At 41.7% G+C, this 17,296-nt stretch overlaps 1 protein-coding gene across 1 annotated transcript in view; it reads right to left on the bottom strand.

Annotated features, from left to right (window-relative positions):
• Positions 1 to 2,854: 2,854 nt before the first annotated feature.
• The window catches only part of LOC100717898 (fatty acid desaturase 2-like protein FADS2B), a 32,522-nt gene continuing 18,080 nt past the window's right edge, over positions 2,855 to 17,296 (bottom strand). Inside the window, exons 5-12 of the mRNA XM_003464331.2 lie at positions 15,038 to 15,163; positions 12,365 to 12,425; positions 9,825 to 9,901; positions 9,539 to 9,636; positions 8,430 to 8,526; positions 6,016 to 6,095; positions 4,672 to 4,797; positions 2,855 to 3,426 (exon numbers count right to left, since the gene is read on the bottom strand). Coding sequence (XP_003464379.1) covers positions 3,378 to 3,426; positions 4,672 to 4,797; positions 6,016 to 6,095; positions 8,430 to 8,526; positions 9,539 to 9,636; positions 9,825 to 9,901; positions 12,365 to 12,425; positions 15,038 to 15,163 — 714 coding nt within the window. The 3' untranslated portion in view covers positions 2,855 to 3,377. The remainder of the gene's footprint in view (positions 3,427 to 4,671; positions 4,798 to 6,015; positions 6,096 to 8,429; positions 8,527 to 9,538; positions 9,637 to 9,824; positions 9,902 to 12,364; positions 12,426 to 15,037; positions 15,164 to 17,296) is intronic.

Here is a 17,296-nt window from a genome sequence, read left to right as displayed (position 1 = left end):
GAACACACTGTGTGGAGGGTTAACTGTCATTGTCCTCTCTCCCTGAAGCTCTTAGAGGTATTTCCCAAATGCCATCTGCCCATGTCTTTTTATGTCACTTAATTCCCTTTTGCTTTGAATTTCCTGGTATGGGAATTTATGAGTGGTGACTATGGAGTCAGATATCCCTAGGTCTGAGAGTCTACTCCACAGTTCCCACTTGTGAAGTCAAACATGTTTCTCAGTGTCTGTGAGCTTCTGCTTTCTCATCTGTACACTAAGATAGCACTAGCTCCATGGACCTATTATAAAGATCACATGAAACCATGTCCATTGAGAATGTGGATCAATCTTGTTGCTTTGTATGTGCTCCTAAGTACTGCAAGGAATTACATACAAAAAAATCCATTTCTGAATATTCATCCCATTGAAATTAGGGCCTCAAAGAAATAGGAGCCTCATATCCTTATCACAGCAGTGTTCACAGTAGGTAAGATGTAGAAGCAGCCTCAGTGTTCATCAGGAGATAAGTGGTTAAGGAATGTGGTATGTATGCAAGACGGAATCACAGTCAGCCTCAGGAAAGCATGAAATCCCCCAACAAGCAACAACTTGACTCACCCTTAAAGACATTATACTAAAAGAAATAATACTGGAAGTGATTCCAGTAAATTTGATATGATTTATTTCTAACTGGTTGGAAGATATTTCTTTAACATATTTTTGTAATCAGAAAAATCTTGCAAAAAGACATCTTTAAGAGGTGGTATAAATATGGAGTAAAATTTTAATTTGCTTAGTACCTTTATAACCAGTAAAGTTTACTGTTTTCCTGAATTACCAATCTTGACTATTTTTTCTCTCTCATCCTGTAGTGCTTGGAATTTTCACTTAGTGAGGTATTGACTTTATTTTTACTGCTTGTTCAATATGCTCCACAAAAGTAAATAACCAAAATATGTTGCTTTCAGAACTTCCCAGACCACAAAGTGGTAAATTAGAGTTTAGGTGACTGGTTCTAAAGGTCATTGTATTTCCACTTTCCCTACTGTAAGGATCTGATCTTCGGGTATAAATAGGGATGGCTTCATCGTCCAGGCTCCTGAGTCTTTGAATTAAATGATTCCTGAAGATCATATTGTAGCTCCTCTTGAAATTCTTCAGTGGGTACCCAGGCTCTTGGAGTGAGGATCAAACCCTGAGTCACCCACTATGCCCTACCGTATACTGCTTGATTTCCTTCTTCTTTTGCTTCAGCTCCTGACTTCTTTTAAGTCTTCATGCTTCCTTTTGCCATGAGGTCTTGGCTCCTAACACCCACCTTACTCACCCTGCTACTCCCCGGCATTCTGTTTCTGCACATTTCACTGGCAACCCCCACCGTGTGACCCCAATTTGTGCTTATTACCACATGTTCATAAATCCTTAGCACACCGTTTAGTTTGCCTTTTGGAGGGGGGTACTGGGACGCGAACTCATGACCTTATGCTTGCCAGGCAGGCACAGGCTGCTCAGCTGTATCCCAGGCCTAGTTTACATTTTTTGTAAACCACAGAAATGCAAAGGATGATAAAAAGCCATTACAAACAATTACACATCAATGCGTTGAATAACCTGTAAGATATGGATAAATTCCTAGTAATATGCAATCTACCAAATTCTGAAGAAGTAGAGAATCTAAACAGACCAGTGAAGAATATGAACATAGAAGCAAATAAATAGAAACATTTACACAAGGAAAACTTCAAGATCAGATGGCCTAGCACCTTTTTTTTTAATTGAGTAATTTCTCAATACTATCAACATTTCCCAGATTTCATCAAAATTACACAGTAATCACTTTTGTTTGGGGAACTACAAAACAGGCTAGTTTCAACACTTAATGAGGAATTCTTTTAAGGCGATTAGATTTGGCCAGGGAGAAATCTGGTTGCTATTTCCAGGGCCCACCTGAACAAACAGTGTTTGAGCTGGACCTGGTGTCCGAGGAAGTCCACCACTCAACCCACCCCCACCTACCACCCTAGATTTGGGCAGAAGGAATTGTCTTTAGGTCTGCTAGCAGGGGAAATAAGTGCTCCTGCCTTGACACAACCACTAGGAAGAATTTTAAATCCACAAGATTTTCACCCTTTTTATCAGCTGTCCAACTTTCCTACTTGTCACTGTTCCCATTTTCAGTTCTCCAGCCACTAGACAATCTGTTTGTGTTTCCTTAACTTTAGCATGCACGCTTCATTCCCCAGCTGTGGTGAGTGGTTTAATGTGCTGCCCTTCACTTGGGATTTGATTAAGAAAAACAAACAAATGAAAAGGGTATTTTGCTGAGATTGGAAGGCATGAAGGTTTACTGCTAGAACCACAGGCAACAGATAAATCAGTAATGCTGATTCGCTTGGGGCTGGGGAAGGAAGCTTGTGTTTTGTACCTCTCCCCAGTAGTTGAGGTCAGCAATAGCATGCACTCTGTGCCAAATGAAAAGTGTAGAGATCAGCATGGTTCTGAGAGCCCCGCCCCCATCCTTTGTCCTCTATTGAAACTCCTTGGTGAGAGTCTGAGCTCTCTTAAACATGCCTAATGGATGCCTGCTAGAAAATGCTGTACTGGCTTGCCATCTCCATTGTGCAAAAGAAGCTCTTGGCTTCCCAGAGGTGACACTAGGATTTGGGGGTTTTTGCTGCAGTGGTTAGGGGATAGCCTTTAGCCAAATGTAAGACACTTACATATAAAACTGCTTGATCAGTTGCTGTTGGGACTGGGTGGAGGACATTCTTTTAAGAGGTTTGATAGACATTTTAATTTCTCCATGTGGAAAAAAATGTTTGTATGCTATTCATATAGAAGTAGACACAGTAATGAAAATCTAAAGTCAATATTGAAATGTGTGAATATATTTTAATGTCAATCAACTTTTAAAGAAAAAAAACTTTAATATTTGAGGAGAAACAGAAAATTTGTGTTTCAACAGGAATCACTTAGATAAATTATTCTCTTCTAAGAGCAATTGCACTGTTTTCCAGAATCCTCCATCAGATGATTCTCCATGTTTACTTCTGATTATACCCTTCTTCCTGGGAAGGTTTCCCTGCTTCCTGCACTCATGCTCTTTGGATTAGGTGATTTAAGATCCATTGGTAGACTAAGTTCAAGATCAGAGTGGAACGATTAAAGCAAAGAGGTCCCATTTCCCTTTTGCCAACCTGGCCAAAATCCTCTTGTGCTTCCACTGCTTCTTGTTTTTAAAGACCTTCAGGGAAGGCCTTGTCATGCATCCTCAGGTCCTCAATCCCGGGACAAACAGGTATGCCAGGGGTGCTACTTAATTCCCAGCTAAATGACGAAGAGCTCTTGCACATCCACCAACCCCCTTCAGAGACAATGGCATGCATGGTGCCACCTCACTCATAGTAAGAGTCAATCCAAAGGGCTGCAGATTTCTTTAAGGACCTGGGGGAGAAGTAAGAACAAGAATCAAGAGATGAGCCTGTCTGAAGAAGTTGCTTCTCCATGGCCCATTGCTCCCCTGCCTGGCTCAGGGCATGCTATCTCTGGACATACATAATACATACCCTTATCTGCTGGCTAGTGGAGAATATAAACACACTGAATTGTTTTTAGGAAGTGGGTTCACTTTTTCTTTATGGATAATATTTTAGTTTTGCCCTTGTTTTGGTCTGTTCTAAGCCTGTGTACTGCGTACCTCTATGCCAGCCCATCTTATATCTTGTCCTTATTTTCCTTTCTAATTAGGAAGATAGTTTTGTAGACTCAGCAGCAAAGAGGACAGATGTGGTTCTGTCCATGTGGAATTCCTGAACTGGCTTGGTAGCCATGTATTAGGTAAGTCACTCCCTCCACCCCCAGTAGGCTCGAACCAAGCACACAGCAGGATTTAGGGATGGATTTAGTCTTGGACACCAGCGAAAGGCAGGAGTTAGAGGCGAGCCTTGTGGAATGACTGGGCATTGACACAGGGAAAGAAGGGCAGCTGGCAATGTGAAAGAATGCTCTCCTCAGAAGAAGTGCCAAGGTGGGGAGATTTGCAGCAACCAAAAGCCAGCCAGCTGCCTGAGCACAGAGCGGGAAGAGGGCATGGAGAGGGCCTGAAGCTGGGGCACTAGACAGCAAGCAGGTGAGAGGAGGCTTAGCCTGGATGGTCTTCTTTAAGGCACCTTGTAACTCAATTTTAAAAGAAAGTTAGTATACCCAGGCCACTGGCTGTTCATCTGTTGAGCACAGTGTCCTCTGGGGGACTGGATGTGAGTGGCTGAGGGTGAGTGTGGGTTTTCAGTGTCTGCTGCCCTCACCTCCACAGCCAGGCACCAGCTTGGTGCACAGAGGTGCCTCTGGAGCCTGAGAGCGTCTGTGTCTATAGCAATGTGCCAGAAAGTTTGAGAACCTCTTTTGCCATGTTCATTCTCAAGCAAGGGGGAAACTATATGGGACAGGGTGTACAAAGCCAAAAGGAACATAGCTTTGGCCTCAAAAAGCTTGACATACACAGGATAGTGGGCATTTTCACTTGGAGCGCCTGGAATGCAGGAGGTGAGTGCTGTTTGCCCTGTATGCTGGGCTTGTGGGTGCTCCTTTATTAAATAGGTGTTTGAAGAATGATTGGCTGACCAGTGGCAGTCCAGGGCCTCGATGTGAGAGGATGCAGGAGGTGTGAGCCAGGAGAAGCTGGGCCCTTACCTGACGATATCTCCAAACCCTGTCAGCAGGGGCTTATTCACGTACTGCAGCCCGTGCTTGGCACACAGGGACCTGACCAGCGGAGCCACTTTGTGGTAATTATGGCGCGGCATTGTGGGGAAAAGACTAAGGAAAAAGAGGGGGGATGAGGGGTTAGACCTAGAGGAAAGCCAAAGGGGATTTCTTCCCTGAATTACCAACTACTAGGGTATTAACAATGCTTATCCAACCTTCACCTGCCCAGTCCTTCTGGGAAGCTCAAACTCTCCTCAGAACACTCTCATGTCACATCGTGTCACCTCTGGAATTCACATGGGAGGAGAAAACTTAAGAAATGCTAATAGGACAAATATTATCTCATTTGTATATTTTTGTTTTGTTGTGTTTTTGCCAATTTCAAATGAAAGTATGGATTGTCCATCATTTTGCATTGCCCAGCAGAGCTAGAGATAACTTTCTGCTTCCCTCTGACTCTGTCTGTTTCTACAGTTTCTCTTTTTTTTAATTAGTCTAGCTCCTGCCTCATGAATAGGTGAGTGTGCGCTCTAGGCCTGGTGTATGTGGGGTAAAGTTCTAAGTGAGCAATAAGAAGTGAAAAGATATCAGTCTTATCTTAAGTTTTCCGCTAATCAGCCAGTTGACTTCCCAGGATGAAAAACAATTCTTTGACAAAAATTGAATGATAATTCTTTTTCATTTTGCTGAGAGTTTAAAGAGTAATTTAAGAGAATAGGTGACAAAATCCTATGAATAAGTATGAGACCATTTTCTTTCTGTGAGTCTACCAAGTATGGCTTAAATGAAGAAAATGTGGAAAGTGCTTCCCCTGAGTGGTTCTTTGAGTAATACTGCTTTCTCTCTTTTATGGCTTGTCTACTTAACTGACTCAGTGATTAATGTACTGCCAGATACCACTGGAAAATTATATAAGAGAGCAGATATCATTGTGGATTATTTTGTAACATTGGATATACAATGGTATAGATTTAGCTTAAATTGTAATTAAATTTTAACACATCTTGGTTACCCAATAAAGTGACTTTTCTTGGGTTTTACCAACAAACTAAGTGCACAGGGAAAAAAAGTTAACAAATTGTAAGGTTTCTTGTATCTGAAACTAAGTTACTGGTACTTTTTCTAGGATTTCACTTCATTTTCTGAGAATTGTTATATTTCCCCGTTCCCTCCTTTGTAATTGGTGCTAATAGAAAAGTAGTAGCTGTTAAAGATCCCTCATTGCTTTTTCCCTCTGAGATTCCGAGCCAAAGTACTCTACTTTGGACTGTATTTGGAGCTGTCAACCATGAGAGCCCCTCCCCATTACAGCCCATTTGTATGACTCACTGGTGCTCGATTTGGAAGTTCAGGTGCCCAGAGAACCAGTCATTGAAAAAAGACTGCTCAATATTACAGGTGGCCAAGACCTGCAAAGAAAAAGCTTGCATCAGATATCAGTGAATTCCAGTGTCAGACAAAGGAAATGCTTATTTATCTTCTCGTTGAGTCAATTATCAGCATGTTTATTGAGTAGCCATCAGCATGTTTATTGAGATGCTACCAGGAATATTGTAAACAGTCTCAGGTCTCAGTAAGTTTAACACTTAAATATGTGGCAAGAGGTATATACAAAATTTTGCTAAGAGGTATGTACAAACAATAGCTACAATAGAGGGTGCAGAATTTGAGGGAGGAATTCATTTTTGTCTCTTCAATACAAACGACGGTGGTGTCCTGGATAAAGACATTGGTGGAAGATGATGAGATCAGAGAGCCATGGTGCAGGTTGTAGGGGTTGAATACCATTTCCAAAGTGGTCTGAATAACTTCAGAATGAGGAATAAGGTAATCAAGGGTCCTAACCAAGGGTTCTGTGCAGAGAAGCACATTCCAGTACAAATAGTGTCCTTAGTAATCTCAGTTCTTACATTTTATGCATTTAGAAAACATTATCCTGAGAGGAGGTACATAGGTTTCACCAGACTCAAAGACTAAGAATCCATACAAATGACATTTCATTCATTATCTTTTTATGATTTAATTTTTGCTGGGAATGGCTGCCATTTTGAATGTCAATCCATTGTTGTTCTGTTAGTGTTACTTAAAGTGTAGTTCAGAAAATTTTGATATAGCCCAAGATATTTAATGAGATCTAGAGGGTCAAAATGATTCATTAGATTTCTAACACAATAGTTTCCTTCTTTTGTCTTATGTTTTCATGCTTAAATGGCACAATTTTCAAGAGACTAAACATGAGATGGTTTTGTCTCTCTGAAGTTAATATGTATTAGTTTTGTTCTTATTATTTAAAAATAATAATAATTAATCTATCAATATTTAAAAATTTATCATTTTAAACTTCATATATAGCTTGCAAACCTATATAATTTATATAAACAAAAGCTTTCTGAGTTTTCTATAACTTTTAAAAGTCTAAAGACTTTTTATTGCTTTTAGTCATTATAAATGACATGGAAGTTATTTGAATGACTAGGACTCTGGCAGGTAGATGGAGGGATTTTTCTAACTTTCTAGACTAGCTGCAAACACAATGTGGCATTATATTAATTTTAATTAAATTTCTTAATATAACTTCATGCTAGCATCATTACAAGGTAAGGTAAATGGCAGAAGAACACTAAATGATTCACTATCATAGACATTTCAGGAATTTTGCAAACAAGACAAGGTAAAATATTAATAAATCCCTTAACAAAATACAAGGCAAATAATAAAATTACGGGGCAAAGAACTAACTAGGAAAGTGTTTATAACATACATTTGTGGACAATGTGTTCAATCTTTACTGTGCAAAGAATTAATGAAACTAAAAAAAAGTGTAAATACACAGAACAGTCAGGGCACTAACAAGCAAATCATAGAAAAAGAAATAGAAAAAGTCAACAAATATTTGAAAAGAAACCATCCTAACAAAGATTAAGTTAATGATAAATGAAAACTAAATGATAAAAGAAGCGGTTTGTGGTGAATATGTGAGCAAAGCATCCCTCTGTGTCCTACAGGGAGTCTTTGGGCTTTGGTACCAGCTTGGAGAAGGAGCAGGATGAAACTGAGCCTCAGGAGGAGGGGTGTGTGCATAGATCATAGCTTTGTTAAGCAATCATGGCGTGGTTGGTGGGCGTGGTCCCTCACTGCAATGCACTGCCTATGTAATGAAAGGAGATCCTTACAGGCAAAAAATTCATTCTAAAATTTAAGATCTCATATTCCCTCAAAAGGCTCTGTAGCATGAGAGATCAGAAGAGGGATCAACTCTTTTCTGTGATGTGCCAGGTAGTGAATATTTTAATATTTTAACTTAGAAGTGTTCTGTTTTCCTACTGTAGTACATAAGCACACAGATAATATGAATGTAATGGCTGTAAATGAATGTAATTGGCTGTGTCCCAATAAAAGTTTACTTACACAAACAAGCAGTGGGCCAGACTTGGCTCCTGGATTGTAGATAACTGGCTCTTAGTTTAGAAGATAGTCTCTATAACCAAACCACCTGGGTATAAGCCTGCTTATGTCACTGGTTAGTTGTGTGACCTTGTATAAGTTACTGGACTTTCCACACCTCAAATTTTTCATTTTGTAAAGTGAGAATGTGCACAGTTTACACAGACAAAGTGTTCATATCGAACAGTATTTATGTGGCCTGGAGAGTGTTCTACAAAGCTGAGCTATTCTTGTGTGAGGTGACCAGTTGCTAAGTCAGCCTGGTGTGAAGGGCTCCCCCTGAGGATTTCTACCCTTACCTGGGTGCTCAGCCAATCTCGGTTCTCCTCTCTGCTTATCTTCATTGGTATGTGGCTCATCTGGGTAACATATGCAATCCATGGACTTTCAAGAAACCTTTTGGGGAACAAAAGCCAGGAACAGTTATTCTGGAAGGAGTTACAGTTGCGTTTGCTGGGCTTGCATATAACCTCGGGCAGAACCAGCCAAAAATTGAAGGTAACGAAAGAAGTTCCAAGATTTCAGTGACTAGGAGGTCTTTCCTGTACTTCTCCGAATGTCTTTTGGTCTAGAGTTGACACACAGCCACTGGCTTTGTCTTGTTTCCTAACTCATGGCAGCAGAACCTGTGAAGATTTCTGTAGCTCTAATGCAAGGGAAACAAACCCCATCAGGTTCTCCAAGGACACATGCAAAGTGGTTGACGGTCTATGTCGTGCCATCAGGTAGAGCTGGGTTCAAGTTCTATCTTAGCACCTGCCTTAATTCTTATTGTTCTATCATGCTAGCTGGGTGATTACATGTCTCTAAGCTGCAATTCCCTTAGCAGCAACCTGAAGTTGATACTATCTCTATTGTTGGACTGTTAGACTGGATTATATCAAGTGAGATAATACCTGTAAAGGCTTTAACAGAGTCTGATGTAGAGTAATTGTCATTATCCTTATAATTACTGGGTGTTTAGAACACTGATCAACAAAACAAGGAATAAAATTTTGGAAAGGTGAAGAGGGCCATTTAGGCAAAATGATGGCTTAAAGTCATTTTGATCTGGGGACCAAAACAATCTCTAGTTGTAATGTAACCTTTCAAAACTGTTCTATCATGACTATTGGTGGGGGTTACAGTGTCTAACTAAATAAAAACATAGAGACAAATTCAAAGGCTGCTTCTGGGAATAAAGCAAGTTTAAAAATGAGGTTGGGTAAATTCTTTTTGCAATTAGCTTGTCGTTCAACTGCTTCAGCTATTATTATTATTATTATTATTATTATTATTATTTGCATTTCTTTACTACCTCAGCTCCAGGCACTGGCCATGGTGTCATAACCCTTGGCTCATCACACACAGTCCTGATAAGGAAGCTAAGAGGACCATCTGGGTAATGAAAGTAAAATCATTTTCTTACTTGACCATGTATATGAGCAACATGGTTCCAAAAATTCCATAGAAAGGTCCAAAAGTGATGAAATGTCGAATGTAAAAGCTACTGACGAGTGCAATGTCCTGCAAGATAAAGCACGTGAAAGTTAGATGCCCTGAGCATTTCATTTCCTCTTCACTGGGCTGGAGTCCCTTCATGTGTGGTCTCAGTCTTAGGTCCTGTTAGTCCAGGAAGCCACCTCTGGTGAGCACCAATGTGTTTACACCCCCTCCTCCACCCTGTCTAGTTTCTACCATGAGTCAATACTCACCACCCAGACCTTATGAAGGTACATTATTTGCAGGGACTTCCCATTGAAATACACAGGCATGAGCAAGGGAAGCCCAACTGAAAAAGAATAACAACAGCAGGTAAAGAAATGAGCAGAAGGGAGCCTAATGCCAGTCGGCAACTGTCTGTCTCTTTCACACACCCGCCCCACATCACGAGCAAAGAAGGGAGTGAAGATCACTGATGACACCCTGATTGCACCAGGTTTTCCACATCCAAGAGGCTGAACGAGGCACTTGATCAGCAGCTCCAGGTTCAAGTTCCTTCACAACAGCTAGGGAAACCAACTGAAGATCTGTGTCATTTTTAATGTCATCAGGCACACAAAGAGAACACAAAGGTCCTTTGGCTTTGGACTGAGACCATCACTTTAACTTAGCTCTAGCTGGGGTCTTCTGAGCTCTCTTCTTGACTGGGCCTTGACCTTGGCCTATGAAGACTGCAGACTCCCAACACATCATTTAGAAACTTGAAGCAACGCTAGCACAGATTCCATGTTCAAGGTCATGTCTCTGGGATGACACGAATCACTTTCAAGTTACCTTTCATGGTCTATGCTTCTCAAAGAATTTATCATTTGTTCCAGCCTTAACGAGTATAGGTGGCTGATGCCCCTTCACTTAGCTCATTCGTTTAAAAAATACACAGTTGTAAAGTCTTTCTGTCTCCCTTTGAGATTTATCTTCCACCAGCCAGGATCCTAGGAGTCCTTCCTTTGAAATGCTATCCTCAAGAAGGATAAGCCCCATCTGAGCCTGCCATCCATATGGGATAATCAGCAGATACTGGCCCAGACTAATCACACTGGCCAATGCCCCACCCCAACCCCATATTTTTGTGTCTTTCAGTTTTATTCTTTAGCAGGCCCAAGCATGTCAAAGCCTGTCTCCCACTTTTGTTTCAGACAGCTAAACTCAGTTCATACTGAAGTATCTCTCGCCTGCTGCAGAAGTCTGAATAAAATCTAGCTTTATGCCTTTAACAGTTTGCCAGCTCTGTTTCTCTGGGACTATGTGAATTATACCTTATTTGTCCCCAAGGTGTTACACTGGCACTCACAGTGAAAGGATATGGTGAAACAGCTCTTGGAGCAGTGGCCCTATGAGGTGGCCATTCTGCAGGCAATCCACGCCCCTGCTCATTGCTCACACACTATGGGCAGACTGTGTCACAACAGAGAGAGGAGGCAAAGACACATTTTTCACAAAAGTTCAGAACAATAAATGTTTTGTTGTGCAACTGCATATCCAGGTAGGGTACACTTTGCTTCCTTTCAAAACAAAGCATGTTCCCACTCCTCTGTTGGGTTTTGCAAGAGAAGGATCAGAAGATGAGTGAGTAGGATGGGAAAAATGAATCCAGCTGTGGAAGAGGCAGAGTGAGCGGTGGTGCATCTCAAACCACACAGTGGCCATGCTCCTCAGTGTGACACAGGTGGTTGCCAATGGCCCACGCGTGGGCAATTCACATCACCTGCAGGGGTTCCCAGCCTCAGCCCTGCTGGGACTTGAGGCAGACAGTTTCTTGTCATGGGCTCTCCTGCACATCATACAGCACACAGCAGCATCTCCCCATTCTAACCAAAGGACGTGAGGACCACCCTTTGCCAATGCATCGCTAGACATTGTCAAACGTCTTCGGTGGAGAAAACTGTTACCAGCTGAGAATCACTGGTCTACACACACTGTTTGGTTCCTTCTCTGATTTTGGCTCATTTCCCAAATGGGAAAGTGTGCTTTAGATGGGCTTTAGATTTAAGAGTGCCTTGAACATTTCTTTGTGAGCTATTATAAATTTGATTTTGGTGCAGGAGGGCCAAATTAATTATGATATTCTTTCATTGGTGTCAGAGTTGCTCAGTGAAGTTTCTTTGCTTCTAATATGGCCCGATATATGCACATATAGCAGTACATATTTACATCCAGGTCTCATGTACTGTAGATCTGCGTGCAGGTTGTGGGAACAGCAAGCTTTCCTCCACATAGAAGCTTGAAGAGTGACTTTCAGCTCTGGTTGCTACTGCAGCATGCTATAAATGCTTCAGTGTTATTTCCCACCTCTTTTTCCTCTCTGCACAATTGCAGTCTTCTTTTCTTTCGATCCTGTTTAGCATTTTCAAGATGTGAGTCTCAGATATAGGTCTTCTCGACTGGCATTTTGCCTCCCCACCGGCATGGCTACCTCCTTCCTCCCTCCCTCCCTCCCTGCCTCCCTCCCTCCCTCCCTCCTTCCTTCCTTCCTTCCTTCCTTCCTTCCTTCCTTCCTTCCTTCCTTCCTTCCTTCCTTTCTTCTCCATCTGAAGCCTGGAGGGAGGAGATGCCTGTTAAAAATGTCTGTCTGCTTTTCCACTTCTCCCATTCGGAATTTCACACAGGAGAGTCTGAGCAAAGACATGCTGGCTTTGTCAGCAACAGTGAAGATGAGCTGTTCTCTGCAGGAGGAGTCTAACCGTGCCTCCTGGCTTGACAAGTGCATGCATTAGGAAATTAAACGATAGGGAAAGTGACCTGGGAGACTCACCTAGGTAGAAGTACAGGTGCTGCTTGTCATAGTCAATGTATTTGATTTTCTTCTTGCCATACTAAATGGAACAAGAATAAAAAATAAAGTAAGAGACAATACCTCTGGTCATCACTGTGTGTGTGTGTGTGTGTGTGTGTGTGTGTGTGAGAGAGAGAGAGAGAGAGAGAATCTCTACAGACACAACCATCTGATTAGTGTCCCTTGGTTGTCAAACCTGAGGAACCAGAAGAACCAGAACTGAAATGGGAGTAAATATTTTGGCATCTTTCGCTTGTTTTAATTAAATATAATCCATACTGGCACAAATGGGTTTTACCATTTTACTATGAGGATTTTCAGTGCTTTTTAAAAGCTCTTATGGGAATCAGTTTGCAGTCTGTCCTCCTTATCTGCAGTGGAAGGAAACTGAGCAGAAAAACTGACAGGTTTCCTAGCTCTGCTTCCGTGGTAGGAGCAGGATTCCACCTGAAGCACAGCCTGTTTCATCCACTTCAAGCTGCTCTGGATTGGATTTAAAATGTGCCCCCAAAGTCTCACGTTTGGAGGTGGAACTCTTGGGGATTCACGGATCCTGGGGGCACTATGCTCATGAGTAGACTGATCCACTGACCAGTCTGTAGCTGGTGTGCTGTTAAGAGGTGAGGACGGGTTGTGGTGGTCACGGAAGTGACCCGGAAGGCGTGTTATCCCTGCTTCTTCCTTCTCTGTTTCCTCGCTGCTCTGAAGTGAGCAGCTTTTCCAGCTTGAATTTCCCACCATACGTTTCTGCCTTGGAGCCCCAACCATAGACTAAATCTACTCAAACTGTGAATGAAACAAGCCCCTCTGCTTTTAGTTGTGCATGTAGGGTATTTAGTTCCAGCTACCAGAAAGTAATTACTTAGGAGTGGTCATGTGAAGTAAAATAATGACAGGGCCTCTCCATCCTGTCCCATCTTTCCTCTTTTTCTCCCTTCACAGCTCTGAAACAGTGACTAACATGTAGTGTTAGCATCACAGAACACTTACACATATTACATAGAGGCTTTGATTGCATAGTAATATAATCATGTTCTCCTTACTACTGAGGAGGGCTCACTTCCTAGGATTTCACTTGTTTATTACGGCCAGTGCTCAGGGCACACAGACAGTAGATTCTTCGAGAGGGGACATAGAAATGATGACTACATCTCTACCTCATAGTGATGGTAAGTGCTTATCCAACACAGGGATACATGGTCATTCATACCCAATCTATATTTTCCTGTATTTACTCTGTTCTACACTATTGGGAGTGTTGGGCTCCTGTTTTCCCTGTTCAGTATCTTCCTATGTGCAGATGCTTTTCCTCTATGTGGACCATGCAGGTGGCTCTTATTTCTCTTAATGTCACAAACAAAAAGGCATAAGGTGATGAAGTAAAAGTAGCCATTTTCAGCTGCTCCTTAAACTCCAAGTACATCAGCAGTAAGAAACCAGGAAAATGGACTTCTGGAAAGAGCTTGGGAATTAACAAACCTGGACGGGCTGATTGAGTGTAACTCCGATGGAGCGTTTGAAATCTTGCTGGGTACGAGCACAGAATGTATTAAAAATCAGTGCTTTTTAAGAAATCAGTGTTTGAGGAAAGCACTAGAAAGGTTGTCAGGAAAGTGAACAGAAAAGAAAAGTGCAGGACAAAAGGCAAAAATGCTTTTGAAGTGAATCCACTGACTTTTAGAGCTTGAAGAAGTTTCAGTGATATCTTGCAGCATGGTTTAGAACTACGGCAGGTAAGACTCCAAGGTCTTAGCGATGTGTCCCCAGGGCAGCTGCAGAAGCTGGAGGATAGTGACATGGACATCTGACAATTCTGGGGTGGACACACAAGTCCACAAACATCAGGAAAGGCCAACATGTTTATGCAGCCCTTGTCAAAAGCAATTGTTTTGGAATCACAGCCAACAACTTGAATACTATGTAAGCAGAAGATACTGTTTCCTATTTCACATGGGGCAGAGGACAAGTCTCCCAAAGTTGGGAAAACTTATTTCCTCACAGTCACACAGATTTTTGATGATGTACAAAATAGATTTAAGGAACAAATGACAAAACTATTTCTTAACAATCAAATTTTTCTAGAAGACACCATCATTTCCCTACATATCTGACCCTTGAGATCTGCATGTTCCCTGGAGGAAAGATATTAGAACTGTCCCATCTTTCCTTTTTTCTTCTCTTTGTGTTATATGAATATAAACTAAAAATAATGGCACTATCTTCCCTAATGGGCTTAGCATTAGTTGAGATAGCTACATATTTAGATGTTTAGGGCCTTGTGCTTACTGAATGTACTAATTACCTTGTCTTTGTGAGCATCTATCCATCATAACCTTGCTAGATTTGGGAGAATCACGCCACCTTTGGTAACCCGGTTCTGTTTTCTAACATTTACTTATGTTGCTTCAGGGATGGTTGTAAGCATTGAGCAGGGATTCAGCTGTCATTGGGGCTGCTCAACGAGAGCTACACTTGCTCCAGGGGTCATAGAGTCATGATTCAGAGTCTGTATCCTGAACACAAAGAGAAAAGGCAGTGCTCTCACACTGTGTGAAGCCAGAACTCTCATCGTTATCTTTCCAGGCACGAAAGGAAGCCGTTCCAGGCATCACCCCCAGCAACTTGCATCAGGTGTCAGGTGATTAAGCGTACCTTGACAGGTTGGGATTCTCCAATCACAAACAGTGGACCTACGTCGATATCTGGGTCTTTGGGGTAGATGTTTGTTTTTACATGATGTTGGAAGTGACGGTGATTCCACCAGTATGCAGACAGACCCTAAACCAAAGAAAGGATGATTAGCTAAACAAATTCACGCCCAAAATACTCATTGCTGTCAGAGCTTTCTGTATGCCTCCTCAAAAGTCAGGATGTTTGAGTTTCTTGACCCTGTCCCTTTGCTGGCCCTGTCAGTGTCTCATTGGACAGGAGTTCTCATAGTTTATGTAGAAACAATCCTTGGATATAGCAACAGAGCTTCAGACTAAAGCAACTTCTGATAATGAAAATATGAAAACTGGCTGGAAAGAACTGTTTTTCCACTCTTCTCTTATTTGATCATCATTTTAAAGCATTTTGGAGGTAGGGGGATCAGATGATATTATTTCTGTTTTGCATAGAAAGACACTTCAGCTCCAAGATTTTAATTAGTTCTGGGGAAAACAGCCCCAGGTATCCTACTTCAATGAATATTTCAAAGAATCATGAATCTGAATGTGGAGTGATCTCCTGGTGGGGGAGAGCTTAGCTAAGATCATTGCAAGTCCCAGCGTCAGTGTTCTCATATAAAATAAGAGCATAAACTATTTTAGCTGATGCTAAGCTTGGATCACCTCTGATTAGTTTGTGTGTGTGTGCTTGTTTGTTTGTTTGTCTCTCTCACTGAAAGTCTGAAGGTTTCAATGGAGGAAGTGGTGTGGAGTGTATCAACTTACTTCATATGCTACATGTAGCATTGCTGCAGTGTGGTTTAAGCAACTCACCCATTTCCTTGAAGGTCAGTGCCATCTCTAGGAAGTGCACTGTTACATTTATCTTCACGGGTGGCTCGGGGAGATGTGACAACTGTATGTAAGATGTCAGTCCACTGAGATCTGCTTTACCCTCACATATGTTAATCATTTACAGAAAAGTAAGCAGACACAGTTGTTTCTTTATTGCATATTTGCCACCCTTTAATAACTATCTATGCATGTCCTAGACCTGCACTGGCTAAGGCAGTAGCCACTAGCTGCAGGTGACTAGTGGAATAGGCTGTAAATGTGAACTGCATCCTAGATGTTGAAAATTCAGAATGAAAAGGGAAATTAAAACATGATGTTATTAATTTTAAACCAAATGCATCTTGAAATAATAATACTTTGAATGTGTGGAGGATAATAGTGGTAGCTTTTAAATATGATTGGTAGAAAACAAAATGATCCAGCATACTAACGTGGCTAGTGTTTTACTTCTGCCGAAGGATGCTGCTCTGGGTGCCATGTATCTGTGGTGGGAGGGAATAAGTATGTTCTAAGGTTGACATGTTAGCACTGCCTTTTCATAGCCCCAGATATCCTACTTCAATGAATATTGAAGTCATCCATCCTCCACCCCTCCCTGATCACATAGGACAGAATTCTCCTCTCACCTCTAAGATGACTGAACATTCTTACAGTAGACTCTCTTCCATCAGTTCTAATCTCTCTCGCAGTCACATGCTTGAATGGGAAGCCACTTTCCAAATAACTCCCTCTTGGATGCCTCAAAATATCTCAATCCTCAAATTGGACTCATCAATTTCCTTTCCTCCCTTGGCGCCCATTGTCCCTGTACCTCTCCCACCACGTTGCATCTGACTCTTCTCCCTTAGCACTGTACATTAACTTACTTGTTTACACATTTGAAGTACATCCCTGTGTCAAATACTGAGCTAAGCATTTGTGCTGTCAAGACAGACATGAAGTGGGGTTCCCACACTTGGGAACATACAATCTAATGGGAACAGTGGAGAATTAAACAAGAACTGTGTAATAAGTGGGTATACTTTTAAATTAAGAACTGACATTTTGGTCTCTTCTACCAGGTGACTATACTTTTAGCAAATGTGTATCTGGATAATTGGAGATACAACACTCCATTGTCAAAGTGAGGACCGGTGTGCTCTAAACAACTGGACCCAGCTTCAGCTGGGCTAAGATAAGGAGGAGGGAGAGGATACTTCATAGCCAAACGAAGGTCATCATTTACATGCTGGCTGACCACTCACGCTCTGTGCAGCAATGACCATCAGCTGTTCTCAGGCCAGTCAGCTCCCTTCTTGGTGCAGAAGGAAGAGCACAGATTTTAGACTAAAGTCAAGCTGAACTTTTATCCCTCTGGGCCAGGCCATCCACACCCGAGGAGTGTGATGTGTGTGGTTCCTCACCTGTG

Source organism: Cavia porcellus, unplaced genomic scaffold (assembly GCF_034190915.1).
Source record: "Cavia porcellus strain 051 isolate PalLab524CR breed Dunkin Hartley unplaced genomic scaffold, mCavPor4.1 scaffold_17, whole genome shotgun sequence".
NCBI lineage: Eukaryota > Metazoa > Chordata > Mammalia > Rodentia > Caviidae > Cavia > Cavia porcellus.
Note: the sequence above shows the minus strand (reverse complement) of the source record. Positions and strands in the feature narration are given on the sequence as shown.